The following is a 14973-nucleotide window of genomic DNA, read 5'->3' as shown; positions in this document are numbered from 1 at the left end:
CTAAACATTTTCAAAACGCAAGTTTTGAGGTCAGGCACTGATGTTGGACGAGAAGGCCTGGTTCGCAGTCTCTGCTCTAATTCATCCCAAAGGTGTTCTATCGTGTTGAGGTCAGGCCAGTCAAGTTCCTCCACACCAGACTCGCTCATTTATGTCTTTATGGACCTTGCTTTGTGCACTGGTGCGTAGTCATGTTGGAACAGGAAGGGGCCATCCCCAAACTGTTCCCACAAAGTTGGGAGCATGAAATTGTCCAAAATGTTTTGGTATGCTGAAGCATTAAGAGTTCCTTTCACTGAAACTAAGGGGACAAAGGCAACCCCTGAAGAAAGTTCCCCTCCACCAAATGTTACACTTGGCACAATGCAGTCTGGCAAGTACCATTCTCCTGACAACTGCCAAACCCAGACTCGTCCATGAGACTGCCAGACAGAGAAGCATGATTCATCACTCCAGAGAACATGTCTCCTCTGCTCTAGAGTCCAGTGGTGACGTGCTTTACACCACTGCATCCGATGCTTTGCATTGCATTTGTTGATGTAAGGCTTGGATGCAGCTGCTCAGCCATGGAAGCCCATTCCATGAAGCTCTCTACGCACTGTTCTTGAGCTAATCTGAAGGCCACACAATGTTTGGAGGTCTGTAGCTATAGACTCTGCAGAAAGTTGGTGACTTCTGAGCCTCAGCATGTGCTCTGTGATTTTATGTGGCCTACCACTTTGTTGCTGCTGTTCCCAAATTCTTCTACTTTGTTATAATACCACTAACAGTTTAACGTGGAATATTTACAAGTGAGGAAATTTTAATAATGGACTTACTGCACAGGTGGCAACCTATCACGGTACCACAAATTCACTGAGCTCCTGAGGGTGACTCATTATTTGACAATTTTTTTGTAGAAGCAGTCTGCATTCCTAGGTGCTTGATTTTATACACCTTTGGTCATGGAAGTGACCTGAACACCTGAATTCAATTATTTGAAAGGGTGTCCCATTTTGGCAATATAGTTTATCGTAAAATATGTCAATGCCATTGTTTTGTCTCAAGATGCACACCAGTAAGGTTTTGTTTTGTTTTTTTTTGTTTTTTTCTAATGCACATTTATAAAAATGTCCTAATTGAACTAAAGCCGAATCCAGGCGTAATCTAACCCCTGTCTGTGAAACAAAGCCTGTCTTTCCAAACTACTTTGCCACACAAAACAACCAACACAATAAAACGTTGTCAAATCCACATTCATCTGTTACGGATAAAACTAATAAGACTGCCACTCAGTGGACATTTCACTTTGAATGCACATATAATCTGTTATATAGGTTTGCAGAATTGTGTCACCACAGGCACTTTTTTTTCAATAAGAATGGGATGTTGTTTGCTCTTCTTATTGCAGGGTTTTAATATGATATCAGGGGATTCCAGAATTTTATTGCCATCTTTATACACTTTTTTATCCTGTTTAGCAGCTGTGGTTTTCAGAAAAATTCTAAACAATTTATATATGTGATCTATAAAAACATACATTTCAAAGCGATAAATTCAACAGGCCTTTTCTGCTGATTGAGCAAAGCTACTAAAATCAGTTTTGTACCTTTAACCTTTAACATATACTTGCAGCCACTATTATAACACTAGTGATTAAAGGGAGAGTAGCTTTCCCACAGCTGAGGAATATGCTAATATATAGTTAGGGAATTTACTTTTACTAAGTTCAATTTACTTAACACTGTTTTTTGTTTAGTTTTTTTGTAGCACTGTAGCACTCTTTTATAGTTCAAATTATGGAATATTTTCTGAATTCTGTATGCTGTATTTCTGTATTTGTTGTGTTAGTTGGTTGGATATTTCTCATAATTTGGCTTACAATTAGACATTTGTCCTATTTTCATATTCTAGTTTTGTTAGGGACCCCATATCCCTTTGGCATAAAGGGCAATGGGCTCAATTGCAGATTCTAATATTTCCAGCAAAATTCTAACAGTATCTAATTCTAAGAGTATCTAAAGGCCATAGTTGTTTTATGGCACACATTGCCCTGCGGCCATTATCTCCCAGTTCCTGGAAGGTTAAAGTTTCCTGTGGAATTTATTTTAGTACTAGATAATAGTGTGATGTGGTGTGAATTTGTTGTGTTTTCTGGGATGTGGATCTTTTCTATAAGGTCAAGATTGTGGATTTCTTGGGGTTGACTGACAGTATTTATCCAGCAATTCCAGGTTCAGCTGTAAACACAGTTTAGTGTAAGACCGCAGAACCAGCTCATCTGTGCAGAGCAGGTGTTTGATTTCTATGTCGAGTGAAGTGAGACCAGGGGGTGCAGGTTATTCCACACTGGTTCCTCCTTGTTCATTGATTGTACATGTTGATGTACTTACTGAATAACGTTGGGCTATATCAGCAACATTCATTCCACTGTCCTAAAAAAAAAAAATATTTTGTTGCTATTTTTTAGTATACATTGACTTTGTGTACATTGATTTAAAAAATGTTGTAAAAAACGGTATGCCAAAAGTATGTCCAAATACATAATATTCCAAAACATTAGACAAAAAGTCCCTGGATGACCTGCTACTTTCTAAAGATTCTGAAGTGTGCTTTTGATGGACACTTAACTACCCCATGAGGCTACAGGATGGGGATTTATGAAAGGAAAGTGAAGAATAACAACATGGCGGATGTATATCCAAATTTCATTCATACTACCCATTCATACTATATAGAGCGTACTTTTTTAACAGTTGTGAATACGCAATCTCTGACGCAGCGACAGACTCTACCATTCTTGTTGACAGTATGGTCATGGTTATTTCTATGGAGAGGCAAAATGTTATTTATAGAGGACGTCTTATTATTAATATATTTACTTCCCTGTGTCCGTGAAGTCAAGCTGTAATACTGTTTTTGCATTCAGATCCCCACAAACAAGCACATTTCCCTAAGCCTGGATATGGCATGTCTCTTTTTTCAGTGTATGAAACATATCTTCACTGCAGGGGGGGTTCTGGCGGTGGAATGTATATGCCACATAGGAAGATGTCTTGTTGTGACAGGAAAAGTTCTTCATGAAGTTCTAGCTAGATATGGTATTTGCCCATTTTCATGGTGTCAATGTAATTGGGGAAATGTATTCTGCCTTGGCACACATTGCCAAGTTTTTGTGAGGTAAAATGATTTCTCGATAATTGGGAGGAGAGTCTCTCACGTTTTCTTTATTGGACTCTATCCTTCTCACTCTTTTTCTTTTACAGTTTCAGTTTAGTTTAATTTTATAAATATATGTGAATGAGCATATAAAATACTGACCACACAAAAATGACAAAGATCATAGGGATTTAATCTGTTAAATGTATTTTTTGAGAGAGAAGAGGAACTCTTTGATGGAGACTTTTGTTTGATACACTTAATAAGCAAAATTCACTCAATATCTTGATTAATTTATATTTTATATGCCTCTGTTTTATGCTTCTGTCTAATTTCAGATTCATCTATAAAATAAAAGACAGGATGTGCTAATAAATAACTGGATTTTTCAGGAGTGTAACAGTACCACAGCTCTTTTCCAAAATAATTCCCTTTCATATAAATGTTCTACAATTGCAAGAAAAGGTATGTGAACCGCTTGCAGAAACTGGGAAAATAATAACTAAAATAAATGGGAAAATAAATAACTAAATAAGAGAGATCTTACAAAATGCATGTTTTTTGGTTTGTTTGTTTGTTTGTTTGTTTGTTTGTTTTTCTTATGTAGTACTTTCCTGAATAAGATATTTTACATTAAAAATGTTTACACATAGTTCACAAGACAACACAATTGCTGAATTTATTAAAATGACCGCATCCAGAAGTTTAGAAAGAAACACGACGCATTAAGAGCCGGGGGGGTGAAAATCAAGTTTAAAAAAATTATAATTATATAAATTAAAAAAAGGATATCATCCTCCTGTTCAAAAGTTTCCTTTTTTTAATGTAAAATGTCTTATTTAGTACAGTACTGAATAAAAAAGAATGCATTTTGTATGATCTCTCTTATTTTGTTAAAATTATCTGTTTTTCCCCATTCCTTTTGCGTAAATTATGGATGGGTTGGGATGATCCAGCAACCAACTAGTTGAATACTGAGGTTACTGACACGATATTTGCTATGCATCATTATGGCAACTCTGTACCACATCAGAAAATTGTCAGCATTCTTATATTCTTTTCATAAAGGTTAGTTCACCAGAAAAAGAAACTAAAAAACGCTTATTAATGACTCACCCTCAAGTCATCCTCGGTGTAAATGAAATTCTTCTTTCAGACGAACACAATCAGAGTTATATTTAAAAATGTACTGGCTCTTATAAGCTTTATAATGGCAGTGAATGGCTGTTTCAATTCTAAATGCCATATAAGTGCATCTATCCATCATAAATGTACTCCACATTATTAATCCAGTGGGCTAATAAAGGCCTTCTGAAGCAAAGTGATGCATTTGTGTTAGAAAAAGATCCATATTTATACCACATTATAAACTGTAATCTAACTGTTGTACACGCGTTTACAAGAGATTGGCGTTCCAGCATATGACGTAGGATGGATGCGGAAGCTCAGAGAAGAGAGAAAAACTAATCCTGGTTCTCACGAGAACTAGCATATTCTGACCAGAGTATCCATAATACGCTGGAACGCCAGTCTCTCTTGAACGTGCTTTACGACAGTTAGCGGTTACAGTTGGTAAAGTTGGACCCGCTTTATATTATGTGGCCTTAAGTACTATGTACTAACATTTTAATTAATAATTTGATACAATGCACTTATTGTGTACATACATAATTTTCAAAACACTTAAATGTATCTAATATAATAAACAGAGCTGCATTACCTCATAATCATAACCGGAAGAGTGTAAATACTGCAGACGCCCGGCAACTGTGTCCCGTCCCGTCATAATAAAAGTCCCGGTGTTCGTGAGACGGTGTTTGTATAACAATCACTCCAGCAGCCGTGCTCAGCTCCACAACACTCGGTCCTGCTCTGCTTCATACTACAGTAACGTTAATAACCGCATCCATGGACATAATTTCTGCCCGAGTCCTATTTTCCACCGGCTGTGAGGTGAAGACCACAAGATGCTGCACTCAAACTTGGCGTCATCAAACTACGCCTTTGTTTTGAATATGCGACCTCTAGTGGACGGAAAAGTTGCATAGTACATCTTTAAATATGGATATTTTTCTTACAAAAAAAAACGCATTGCTTCGCTTCATGTGTGGAGCAGTTTTTTGATGGGTAGTTGCACTTTATATGGACTTCAAAACAGAAACAGCCATTCACTGCCATTCTAATGCTTAGAAGAGCCAGGACATTTTTTTATATAACTCCGATTGAATTCGCCTGAAAGAAGAAAGTCGTATACACCTAGGATACCTTGAGGGTGAGTAAGTCATGGGCGTTTTTTTTTTTTTTTTTTTTTTTTTTTTTTCGTTGGGGTACCCTTTAATGTTTCTTCTTTAATTTAGGGCTATTTTTTCCTTCTGATTAATTGAATAAATAACCAATAGATTAATTATTTATCAAATAATAAAAGGATCAAAATTAAAATTAACTCAATGTCTTTTTGCCTTCATTTCTTGGTTCTCATGTCTCAGTCTGCTCTGTAAATCCCCTCAAACTCTTTCTCATTCCAATAGATATCCATCCTTATTTTGTTTTCCCTCTCTCACCCTCGCTGTCCCATCCTCTTGTTTGTAAACACTTCTCACTGTCGTCCTCATTTCTTGAGCTGTTCTCCTCATTCTCTCTCTCTCTCTCTCTCTCTCTCTCTCTCTCTCTCTCTCTCTCTCTCTCTCTCTCTCTCTCTCTCTCTCTCTCTCTCTCTCTCTCTCTCTCTCTCTCTCTCTCTCCTTTCCCTACACCCCCCAGCCCCCCCGTCCTCAGGGAGCGCTTGCCTGCTACTGTCGCCGTAGGCATGCTTTTAGGGGGTTCATGTCTGGATCCTCTCCTCACTGATGATTAGATTGTTATGCAATGACAACTGCTATGCAGATACCAGCAGGATACATCCAGCCACTCACTCCGAGTGGATCCGCCACACCTTTTACCCATAATTACTCGCAGCGGACATCTTTGTCAGAGTTACCGAGTGCGTGCACACGAGCGTTCGTGTTCAATTTCCAGTACTTTGACGTCTAATAGTTCCCAGTGCTATTTTTACCGGTAAGCTTCAGCAGGCCCGTGGTAAACAGTGCTTTAAAGTGGGAAATATGGCACACAGGACTCACAGGAAATGGCTCCCCTGTCAGTTTCCTCCTCAACCCTCATTATCCACCCAAGGCCTTTGTCTTTCACTCAGCGTCCTTACATACATATTCATGCACGGACATCGCCAAAAAGAAGTGTGTAATGGAATTCCGAACTCTGAGAGGGGGAAAAAAAGACAGCGAAAGAAGAGAGAAAGCAAAGCTTATTAAAAAAAAAAAAAAGTGTCCACACAACCCAAATTCATTTGGGTGATAATGATGAGGGAGACATTCCCTAGCATTTTTCCCACTGCGCTGACTGTCCTTCGCTCTCACGTTTCTCTCACGGTGTCAGGCCGAGCTCCATCATTAATATTTTAAATGAGTGAAGGCAGTTTAATTGTGAAAAAGCTGCAGTCCTATTAAGTAAAGATTTGCTGTAATCTCATTGCTCCGGTCTGTCAATCTGCTTGAGGATCCCAGACACTCACATTCACTGAAATATTAGGCAGAATAAGACAGCTAGAGACAGCTCAATGAACTTTTGAACCAGACTCACTGCTCTGCTACGCTCGCCGATGAATGATGGGTAACAAACTTTGCATTTCTTATGCATTCTTGCTGCTGTTGTCTATTTTTATCTGTCTGTCTGTCTCTCTCCCTCTCTCTCTGACAGCTGTTACTAAAGAGTAAGATGTTGTGGCTGATGGTAGACAGCGAGCTGTACACATTGTTTCGTTCCAGCAGCAGAGTTGGGCAGTGTGCAGAGACCCCAGCACCTCTGAGGAGCATCTCTGTTATAAATAGCACCAGCTTCAAGCTACTGTACTTCCTGTGATGATTACATGAGCAGGAATCTCTCACACTCTCAATCCTCTGTTGCGTTGGGTCTCGAGTTCTCTTCTCTAAGCATCCCCCAATGACTGACTGTCCTCATTTTCTTCCTTTCGCTTCCACTGCATTCTCGCTCTTTTTTTTCTTTTTCTTGGTCTAATAATGCTCTCTCTGCTTTTTTGTTGTTGTTGTAGAGATCAGACAGTAATGAAAACACTGAGGCTGCAGAGGAACTACTGCTCATCAACAAGCCACTGACAGACCTAAACAACATCCTCATTCAGCTGGTCAGTTAGTGTGCGTGTGTGTGTGCGTGTGTGTGTGCGTGTGTGTGTGCGCGTGTGTGTGCGCGTGTGTGTGCGCGTGTGTGTGCGCGTGTGTGTGCGCGTGTGTGTGCGCGTGCGTGTGCGCGTGCGTGTGCGCGTGTGTGTGCCGGGTGTGTGTGTAAACATTCCTTTTGCATAAATTTTGGATGGATCTACTAGTCATCCACCAATAAAGTTTTTTTTAAACTGTGTCATACAGAAACTGTACCAAAACAGAAAATTGTCACACACAAAAAAAAACAGGCTTTTATTTAGGGCTGCAACAAATTAACGATAAAAAATTATTTGGTGGACATTAAGTTCAGGTTTAAAATTCTGCATGCAATGAAAGTATTGATTTATAAGAGTTAGGAGATTTACATGTTATTAAATATAACGGTTAACAAAAGCTCTTTACTTTTGCAAGGTAAAGAAATGACAGTATAGGTGCGGCCACATGGTGAAATTTAGTTTGCAATATGGTCCATTGTCTCTTGTCTAAAGCATAGCTAAGTATAAAGCTCACACAGAACTTAGTTTAAAACCAAGCTGTTTGTCAGCGTGGTGAATTCAAGTGACCATATTGAAAATGAGATAAACTGAGAAATTCTAATAGGAATCTATGCGAAACTCCCAATAGCATGGATTCCCATCAGAATTACTCAGTTTTGCCCATGAAGTGTTCAGTAATCTTAACAGGTTATGTTCAGAGGAGTGAATGTTATCTGTTAAAATGCAGATTCTGTACCTTTATGTTCTTTATTATCATTTGTAGCAATAAACAATCTATTATTTGAATTGTTTATTATTATTATTATTGACTGATTGATTGATTTGTTGATTTTTTTATGATGATATTAGTTGTATAGCCTGAACCTTTTGTGCAGGATGTGTAATACTTTATTTATTTATTTATTTATTTATTTATTTATTTATTTATTTATTTATTTATTTATTTATTTATTTATTTATTTATTTTTGGTAATAATAATAACGATAAATAATAAAATCTGATAAAGTTTTTCTACCCAAATAATGCAATAATAGAAGAAATTAATCACCCAATTAATCAATTATCAAATAATCATTAGATGCAGCTTTATCATATATGTATACAGTGAGGAAAATAAGTATTTGAACACCCTGCTATTTTGCAAGTTCTCCCACTTGGAAATCATCGTAGGTGCATGTCCACTGTGAGAGACATAATCTAAATAATAATAATTATCCAGAAATCACAATATATGAGTTTTGAACTATTTATTTGCATTGATACAGCTGCAAATAAGTATTTGATCAAACATTTATTATCCTAAATTAGATGATATTCAATGATACTAAGAAAGGTGAGAAATCAGCCCAGAACTACACGGGAGGAGCTGTTAAATGACCTGAAAAGAGCTAGGACCACCGTTTCCAAGGTTACTGTTTGTAATACACGAAGACGTCATGGTTTGAAATCATGCATGGCACGGAAGTTTCACCTGCTTAAACCAGCACATGTCCAGGCCCGTCTTAAGTTTGCCAATGACCATTTGGATGATCCAGAAGAGTCATGGGAGAAAGTCATGTGGTCAGATGAGACCAAAATAGAACTTTTTGGACATAATTCCACTAAAGGAAGAAGAATGATGAGTATCATCCCAAGAACACCATCCCTACTGTGAAACATCATGCTTTTGGGGTGTTTTTCTGCACATGGGAAACACATGGGACTGTATTAAGGAGAGGATGACCAGGGCCATGTATTGCGAGATTTTGGGGAACAACCTCCTTCCCTCAGTTAGAGCATTGAAGATGGGTCGAGGCTGGGTCTTCCAACATGACAATGACCCGAAGCACACAGCCAGGATAACCAAGGAGTGGTTCTGTAAGAAGCATATCAAGGTTCTGGCGTGGCCTAGCCAGTCTCCAGACCTAAACCCAATAGAGTATCTTTGGAGGGAGCTCAAACTCCATTTTTCTCAGCGACAGGCCAGAAACCTGACTGATCTAGAGAAGATCTGTCTGGAGGAATGGGCCAAAATCCCTCCTGCAGTGTGTGCAAACCTGGTGAAAAACTACAGGAAATGTTTGACCTCTGTAATTGCAAACAAAGGCTACTGTACCAAATATTAACATTGATTTTCTCAGGTTTTCAAATACTTATTTGCAGCTGTATCATACATTGTGATTTCTGGATTTTTTTATTTATTATAATTTTATTTTTTTATTATTATGTTTTTCACAGTGGCCATGACAATGTCAGACCCCTCCATGATTTCTAAGCGGGAGAACTTGCAAAATAGCAGGGTGTCCAAATACTTATTTTCCCCACTGTGTATACTGAAAAAAAATGTGTCTGTCCTTAAATTAATTCAATTATATTGTACTAAAACGTTCATATAGATAATGCTGTAAATATAGGGAGTCCTTACTTAGGCTACACGTTGTAATATTAAAGGTTAACAACAGAGCCCAACTATTGCCTCAATTCAGTTATTTATTTTTAGATACAATAATCAACACTCAAAAGCTTCACATAAGGCAGTTTTTGCATTAACTTCTAAATCTAATTATTATTTCTTTCTCCAATCCGTTGTTAAAATATAATCATTTATACACGGCTGTCAAATCATGACATATAATGCATATATTTAGTGACATAGTTTGTGAGTGCCTAAGCCAAATATGGTTCTACCGGACATTGCAAGCTGTTTTGTCTTTCCGTGGTTGAAACACTGATTGAGTGATTACATGACATGATACATTTATAAGTTGTAATATATCCTCAACATACATTAAGAGACATTAACTCATGTTTATTCTTTAGGAAGAGATGATCGCGTTCACTCACACGCTGCGGTGCAGTTTGTACCATCGCGCATATATGACCAGTCACGTCACTTTAAAGAGCATCAAAACAGCATTTACCGTTTGAATTTGGTGATGAAATAGACTGAATACCTAATATGTTCATGTGGGAACTCGGATTGAAGTATGTTCTGTGCTTAAAACAAGCCGACTGTTAACTGGTAAAGATTGCATTCGTACTGTTCGTACACAAGTGCACCAAACCGAAAGCCCTGTAACGAAACGGTTTGGTATGAATATGTATACCGTTACACCCCTATTATACACTATAAAACACAATCAAGTCCCCCCCCCCTTTCTCATCTTGCTCAAAAATACATAAAGTAAAATTATTAAGTAAAGTAAATTTCAATTTGACTTAGATTTAAGTGGATTGAACAAAATCAAATAAGTTAGGACAAAATGTATGTCAATTATGTTGCTTTAGCTCCTTTTAATTAAGCAATTTGAACAAGCAGTAAAAAGCAGTTTAAGTGCTATAATCAAGTCCCCGGTGCATCTACAAACTCAAAAAAAAGTGAAAAGGACAATCCAGTAGCTTTGTTATGGTAAGCATTGTCTACAAGCATGTGAAAAAAGAGCTGCTCATATTTCACTCCCCTTATCACGTAGGAAGGGGATCTATTATAATATTACTGCCTCTCAATCTACACGATTCCAACCACAGCAGACTCTTCCATATTAGCATAGTTTCCGCCCTCAGCCAGTTGTACACTGCCCAGCCATTTTCCCTTTGCATTTCCAACATGCTCGTTCTAATAGTAGATAAAAATAAGATGGAATAAAAACGTAACTATATCTGTTATATCTCTATGCAGATATTCTCTGACTCTGTAGGCATTATTGTCAAAGTCCTGTTTGAACTGAACACCATTTATTTCTAAAATGTTCTGTTGTTGTTGAGCTATTGAATCTCCTGGGTGGACATGAAAGAACAGGCAGGAATAACCAGTTCATTTGCATTTAAAGGGACATACACAAAAAAAAAAACTTTTTTATGCGTTTTTGCTCAACCCCAAAAAAGTAGCAATTTTAACAGGCCATAAAACATGGTCTTTGGTGGAGCTAAAACTTCACGTCCATACTCTGTGGACATCAGAGACTTATTTTAAATCTTGTAAAAGGGGGCATAATAGGTCCCCTTTAACAAAACTAAATATGTCTGACGTAATAAACTAATCCAGTAGCTCGCCTCAAAGCCTCATACAGTCCCTGACAAAAGTCTTGTCGCTTATCTATTTTCTAGAAATACCTGATATTAACCTGACTTTTAATTAATTAATTGGTGTTAGAAATAGCTCATATGAAAAGCTAAAACCCTCCCAAATGATGTTTAATGCACTGAAATAAATAATTTTCATAGAAAAAATATTTATCATTTAATCAAGACAGAAAGGTTAAATTTTGGCAAGACAAAAGTTTTGTCGCCTATACAGAAATTGAACAAATTTACTGCAAATACAAAAATATGTCAGCAAATTAGGTTGTGGTGCTGTGAGATGCAAATTTAATATCTTGTATGACTTCCATGAGCTTGAAGGACTGCATCCATGCGGTTTGGCAAGGATTCATACAATTTATTGATGAAGTCATCAGGAATAGCTAAGAAAGCAGTCTTGCATGCCTCCCAGAGTTCATCAATATTCTTTGGTTTCGTCTTCCATGCGTCCTCTTTCATCCTACCCCACATATGCTCAATGATGTTCATGTCTGGTGACTGGGCTGGCCAATCCTGGAGCATCTTGATCTTCTTCGCCTTGAGGAACTTTGATGTGGAGATGGAAGTATGCGATGGAGCACCGTCCTGCTGCAGAATTTGGCCTCTTTTATGGTTGGGAATAAGAGGTAGCTAAGATTTCTTGGTATTTTAGACTATTGATGTTGCCTTCCACCCTGCAGATCTTTTGCACACCCCATACTGGATGTAACCCCAGACCATGATTTTTCCACCACCAAACTTCACTGTTTTCTGGGTGAATTTCGGATCCATTCTGGTTCCAGTAGGTCTCCTGCAATATTTGCGGCGACTGTGGTGTAATTCAACAGAAGATTCATCTGAAAAATCCACCTTCTGCCACTTTTCCAGCGTCCATCCTTTTAGCAGGCTGTGGGCCTTGGCAAATGCCACACGGTTTTTCAATTGTCTTTTGTTTAGTGCTGGCTTCTGGGCACTGATTCGACCATGGAGGCCATTTCGAGACAGAATCCGACAAACTGTTCTGGTTGACACAGGGACTTCAGGTGACCAGGTCTCGTGGAGCTCTGCTGCAGTGGAAAATGGGCTGGCCTTGGATTTTCAAGCCAACAAACGGTCCTCTCAAACAGTTGTCTTGTGGGGTCTGCCTGACCTGGGCTTGTCAAAAACGTCTCCAGTCTCTTCAAATCTTTTTTTTATCCTCTGTACTTGACGCTGAGACACATTGAAGGTGTCTGCCACATCAGCAGTGGATCTGGTCTTCAGCCTCATGATAATCAAAACTTTAGTCTCTGGGTGAATCTTAGGCATGTTTGCAGAGGTCTAGTTGCAGTTGATGTGAAGGTCTAGCGTACTGGGGTTATTTTTATACACACTTGAGACCTAATTGTTGCATTATTAGTCACAGGTGAAGCTCATATGACAAGGTGACAACACTTATGTCTTTGCAAAAATTGACTCAATGGGCTTTACCAAGCTGTGAATATTAGAATACTTTTTGAAAGTTTAGTTTTTCACTGAAACATTATCACAAAAGCTGGTGGGATTAAAATGAGCCATTTCTTGTAAAAAAAAAAATCTTGATTAGAAATATATTTCAGCGGCACTTTAGGTCAATTTGTACACAAGTGACAAGACTTTTGTCAGGGACTGTAGAAGCAAGCTGAAGAGACATGGTTGATTCAGCAATTCATTTATTTCTCATGTTTGCTCATGTTTTATCGGTTAGGTTTAGTGTAGTTTGTATCATAATTGAAATGAAGCATTGACCTTTTAGCACAATTTACCGGCATTTTATTTCCAAACTGCAATGACACATTCAAGAACCAGTGTAATAATACTTTTCCACAGAAGCTTTTAACTGTTTCTGTTGGCTGTAAACTGCACCACCAGTCACAGGACTTTGAAAGTTCTGTGAAATGTACTACAAACAAAGCAATAATATTTTGCTTAAAGAAATCTATGAACACTGGGCTTTTTAATAAACCCACATCTGGAGAAAAACATGATATGGATTATAGCACCTCTTGTGGACATGTCACCTGAAAAGTCCAGCATCTGGAGCTATGTATTTCAGGTTTTGTAGAAATGTAGACAAGGTCATTGAGTTGCTGAAACCACATACAGAGGCAGTCGTCTCAAAACAAGTGATTCAAACTTTGCTGTGTTGGCACGTTTTCCATCGACTTGTAAGCTGTGTGACATAGATTCGACCCTTGAGTCGTATAAGTGCATGACACTCAGTGCTCTTATGAAAGTGTTAAAGAAACAAAAAATCCAAACAAGTGGTCACGGGAGATGCATTTGAAAATGTTAATAACCAGTGGAAACGTAATGCATCTCTGCTGACCACTTGTTACATGTCACGTCAAGTCAACTTTATTTTAATGATCATAATCATTAATTTATGCTAGAGCCGTAGGCTAACTTAAAAAAACAACCGTCATTTTAACCCGTCTCTTAAAAAACATCAGTTAGGCTACAGCTTTAACTTGTTTTTAACTTGGCAAATAACCAATTTATAAGCGGGATAATCCACGGCTAGCCATGCATTAAATTATTTTAATGCACGACCTAGAGGCAACCACCCTCCTCTTCGCGTCGGGCGGTTCTTCGCCTCTACGCTGTGCATTAAAATCCTTTAATGCATGGCTAGCCGTCGATTATCCCTTACTTACTGCATACCTTTCAGCCAATCAGAATCGAGTATTTAAACAGACCATGGTATTGTGAATGTAGTGAATGTATTGCTATGCATTTTGTAAGTAATTTACATAAGTTCTAAACATTATATAAAAGGCCAGCTTGTTTATGGTCTCCGGTCTAATTTAATCGTATTTTGTTTGTAAGTGGTGCTACATTAAAATTTTAAACTATATCTTAAATTGTTTTGTAAAATTCTATTAGTCAGTTTTCATACAACATGTATTACATTTCAGTAAAAAAAAGTGTGATTCCTTATTGCCCCATGTCACTGTTGCCTTGTGCATCCAGCTGATTGGTCCATGGTCAGTCTCAAAGGTTTCAGGGTAGACAAAGTGTCAGTCTGAAAAACCCTTTTGGCTCTAATTGGAATTTTTATTTTTAGAGTGCTGATGATGTGTGGACAATACTGTGGTTAAAAGAAAAGAAATACAAAGATATCAAATCATGCCTGATGATACGTAGTGAATCAGTTATGACCATTCTACAAATAACAATGTAATTTTAATAATAATTTGCATCAATTTGATTCGACTGTGTCCAACAATAGTTTCATGATATATAATAGTGTTCTAATCCATTATTAGATTATAGTAAGTGCATATGGGCCGTTTTTACACACCCTCTGCTCTCCATCAGATTTTCATGTGTCGTTAACCGATCTCTATAATGAATAATAGAGCATCCATTTCGAAAATAATCAATCCAGACAAGTGAGACATTCATAATTGAAAAGAGAGATTTACCTCTCATTCGTTTCATGGAATCTGCAAATTGACTGAAACATAGATTGAATTTCATCGCCAATGGTTTTTGTGTGTTTGCCAAGGGTTTTGTATCTTTCTCATGAAAGCATATTAGAACAGCC

The 14973-nt window shown here is 37.8% G+C and overlaps 1 protein-coding gene across 3 annotated transcripts in view; it reads left to right on the top strand.

Moving 5' to 3' along the window:
• The window catches only part of ulk4 (unc-51 like kinase 4), a 283773-nt gene that overhangs the window by 213885 nt on the left and 54915 nt on the right, over positions 1 to 14973 (top strand). For all 3 annotated transcript variants that reach the window (XM_067449187.1, XM_067449185.1, XM_067449186.1), the window contains one exon: positions 7244 to 7336. In XM_067449187.1, coding sequence (XP_067305288.1) covers positions 7244 to 7336 — 93 coding nt within the window. The remainder of the gene's footprint in view (positions 1 to 7243; positions 7337 to 14973) is intronic.

The sequence above is a fragment of the Pseudorasbora parva genome, chromosome 7 (genome assembly GCF_024679245.1).
Source record: "Pseudorasbora parva isolate DD20220531a chromosome 7, ASM2467924v1, whole genome shotgun sequence".
In the NCBI taxonomy this organism is placed as follows: Eukaryota; Metazoa; Chordata; class Actinopteri; order Cypriniformes; family Gobionidae; genus Pseudorasbora; species Pseudorasbora parva.
The sequence above is the reverse complement of the archived record's forward strand: the minus strand, read 5'-3'. Positions and strand labels throughout refer to the sequence as shown.